Here is a 3500-nt window from a genome sequence, read left to right as displayed (position 1 = left end):
GAGGCGGCCGGGGCCCCCTCAAGTAATGCTGTTGCAGTAGCCTGGCCCCCAGCTGATGGATCAGAAGGCCCTCCCCCGCCTGAATCCTGTTTCTCTTCTTGCTGTGTGGCGTGATCGCCAGAGGGTAAGCGAGCTTGTGTGTCTACATTCTCTTGAGATAGCTGAGATAGCCCCTGGTATGCGTCTTGTGAGGGCCCCTGGCTTCCCCCTTGTGAGGCCCCCGGCCGGGACGGGTCTGCAAGGGTCTTTCTTCTGCGTACAAGGACGGCTCGCGTGAGCAACAGGTGAAGCTCCCAGCTCCTGAGAGACGCCCCGAATCTTCTCCATGAGCCGAACGCCCGCGAAGAACAACAGTACTCTTCTGCGTCGCAGCAAACCCAGCACTGTACCACATCCCGCGTATGATGCAGATGCATACAAGACCTGCAGAGGCTTCAAGAATGCAGTGCACAACAGGCAAGATAAAAGCGAATGGAAGCCAACAGCTTCGTGCATGCAGCGGCATGAAGGTAAACAAAAACCACCAAAAAGTAACAGCACGAGCAGCACATGATGCAGCAATGTCAGCAACAGAAGGTAATAGGCTCAGCCGACCTCACCCGCAAACTGCAGTCTCTCCTCTCTAAGTATGTTCCCAACACGTCGTCTAGCCTGCCCCCCCTCCGCGAAGGATAAAAGTGTCTCCGTTTCGCGCGCCTGATGGGCTGTGGAGACAGACAACTCCAAAGGCTGTCCAAAGGTTTCGGGCGGGCCCCCAGTTATTATGTTTGCTGACGCTGCTGCTGCTGCTGCTGCTGCTGCTGCTGCTGAAGCTGTTCTCCACGCCGCTGTCGCCTCCGACCACGNGCTGCTGCTGCTGCTGCTGCTGCTGCTGCTGCTGAAGCTGTTCTCCACGCCGCTGTCGCCTCCGACCACGGGGATCGGACGATCCCACGGGAGGCGCCGTCGCCTTCTGTATGGGCCGGCTTTTCTGTTCCGTCTTTCTCCGGTGTTTCTGCCTCGGCAGATGGAACAGCAGCAGCAGCAGCAGCAGCAGTAGCAGTGGCAAATGTGGCTGCCGCTGCCGCAGCAGCGGCCAGTTCAAGTTGCCCCCACTGCTGTAGCTGCTGTTGCCTCCTTTCCACCGCAGCCTCCTGCTCCAGCGGAGGCAGCAACGCATCGACTAGGGGGAACAGGTCGGCGGGCAGCTTCACCGAAGGAGTGCCTGAGAGCAGTAGTGCGTGGCGGCTGCCCTTTACGAGATCTAAGACCTTCTTGTTCACCTCCTGGCCGCTACCGGGTGGCCTCCAGTTTTTGCGTTTTCGGGGAGAAAGCTCAGACTGCTGCCGCTGCTGCTGTTGCTGCTGCTGCTGCTGCTGGGACTGGTTAGGCATTGAAAAGTGCACAGATTCGCTGCAGGAGTCAGCAGCAGCAGACGCCGTAGAGGTAAGGGCAGGGTCATCTGCAACTGTGTCTGGAAGTGTTGCGCCTTCCGTTGCAGTTGTCTCTGTTGCTGCTGCTGCAGCTGCTGCAGCTGCTGCTGCTGCTGCCTCGGAGGCCGTGTAAGGTGCGGGTCGCGGGACGGCAGGGCCCCTGAGCTTGTGGGCCTCGTCAACNCTGCCTCGGAGGCCGTGTAAGGTGCGGGTCGCGGGACGGCAGGGCCCCTGAGCTTGTGGGCCTCGTCAACTATAACAAGTTTGTACTGCGTAGCCTTGAGAGTGTCGTACAGCCGAGAGGCCATCTCAAAAGAAGACAAACAAATCAAATGCTGCTCCCCAGGAGACGGGCGATCCCCACTTGCAAACAAAACCCGAAGATTCGGGGGCCCGCTGTACTCCGGCAGCCACTCCTCCAGCGCATCCGCCCAAGCCAAGCGCATCGACGCCGGAACCTACGAAACAAGTAGCAGCAGCAGCAGCAACAGAAGCAACAACCAAAGCAGCAGCAGCACAGCAGCAGCAATGCTATACACTATTTAGGCCCTCTACAGAAGCGGTAACCCTTTGCTATGCGGGTGAGGATCGTTGAGGGTCAGCGGTAACGGCAACTCACCACTATAAGACAAGGGAACTGTCTGTACACCGCAATGCATGCAATGGCCTGCACTGTCTTGCCAAGCCCCATTTCGTCTCCTATTATCGCACAACCTCCCCGCTGCAGCGCGTAAGCGACTCCCTCCCATTGGAAGGGCAGCAGATGCTGCTGCAGCCGAGAAGGCAGCAGCCACCAGGCAACGTTCAGCGCTCGCTACAAGCACAAATAACGCAGAGAAAACCACATCGACTCCAGCAGCAACCGCAGCACCCATGCAGCTGCAGCAACGACGCAGGCGTTGATGCTCTGTATGGAATTGAAACGGAGCCCTAGCAGCCCATGAGTTCAACACAAAACGCACACGAGAGCAAAAGCTACCGACCCCGCAGCAGCACGAACCTTCGCAGCGGCAGCAGCTGCTGCAGCACNCACACGAGAGCAAAAGCTACCGACCCCGCAGCAGCACGAACCTTCGCAGCGGCAGCAGCTGCTGCAGCACCAGCAATAGCGGCTGCGCCTGAACCCCTGTAACCAAGCCCAGCCCCAGGGCAGCGCCAAGAGCAGCAGCAGAGCCGCTACCGCGGCAGTAGCAGAAGAGACTGCAGCAGCAGCAGCAGCAGTAGGAAGCAGCAGGAGCAGGCAGCAGCAGCAGGTTGTCTTACTTCCTTCGAAGTAACGAGGAACTTTCCTGGCCCCCACACCTCAGTGAAGAAGCGGAGGGTGAGGGAAGGGATGGGGGTTAGCGCTGCCCAGCCGCAGACAGAAGCCGCCGCTTGTAAGATAAACGGATACGCTGACAGGCGAAAGACGCAGCCATCGTTGTACTTCAGCCCGTCTGTGGGGGCCTCCAGAAACCCTCGAGACCAATCCACAAAACGCAGACGATCCCGACTCCCAGCGCGCCCCTGCGCAGAGCCTCGTGCTGCAGCAGCAGCTGCAGCAACAGGTGCAGCGCTGCAGCCAATAGCAGCAGCATTTCGACCAACTGTATCCTCCACAGCAGCAACCCCATCATCAGCAGCAGCGGTAGCAGCAGCAGCACCTCCTGTTGCCTCTGATCCACACACAGCGCTGTCCTCAACAGCAACTGCATGCGCAATGGCGGCATCGCTGAACTGCTGCAGCAGCGCCGCATCAGCCTTTATGCGATCGCTCCGCGGCAACCAAGAAAGAGGCCGCAAGAAGTCAGGAATGCTGCAGTTGCCCTCTTGCTGCTGCTCCTGCCGCTGCTGCTGTTGCTGCTGCAGCCGCTGCTGCTTCTGTTGCTGCTGTGTTGCATATGCGTGGGCGGCAGTCTGAATGATGCGAGGAAGAGCTGAGGCCAGCATCATTCCGGTTTCTGTACAGCCCGCTGCATGCAGTCTGAAGGCTTGCGGACCCTCAAGCTCACAGAAGACACGGATCCCGCTGCTGCTGTTGCTGCTGCCAGTGCAGCAACGCCACTTCTCTACCTTCGTTCCGCTCACCTTACCCTTACAGGCTGGGTA

General features: G+C 59.2%; 1 protein-coding gene across 1 annotated transcript in view; it reads right to left on the bottom strand.

The window, feature by feature from the left end:
- Positions 1-761: 761 nt before the first annotated feature.
- EMH_0026500 (uncharacterized protein) overlaps positions 762-3500 on the bottom strand; it is a gene marked incomplete at both ends in the record, with an annotated part of 3505 nt that continues 766 nt past the window's right edge. The window contains 6 exon segments of the mRNA XM_013502618.1: positions 762-845; positions 849-1392; positions 1449-1595; positions 1599-1870; positions 2032-2226; positions 2676-3352. Coding sequence (XP_013358072.1) covers positions 762-845; positions 849-1392; positions 1449-1595; positions 1599-1870; positions 2032-2226; positions 2676-3352 — 1919 coding nt within the window.

This window comes from Eimeria mitis, genomic scaffold (genome assembly GCF_000499745.2).
Source record: "Eimeria mitis Houghton genomic scaffold, Emh_scaff973, whole genome shotgun sequence".
Lineage (NCBI taxonomy): Eukaryota > Apicomplexa > Conoidasida > Eucoccidiorida > Eimeriidae > Eimeria > Eimeria mitis.
This window is presented reverse-complemented; position numbering and strand designations above follow the sequence as displayed.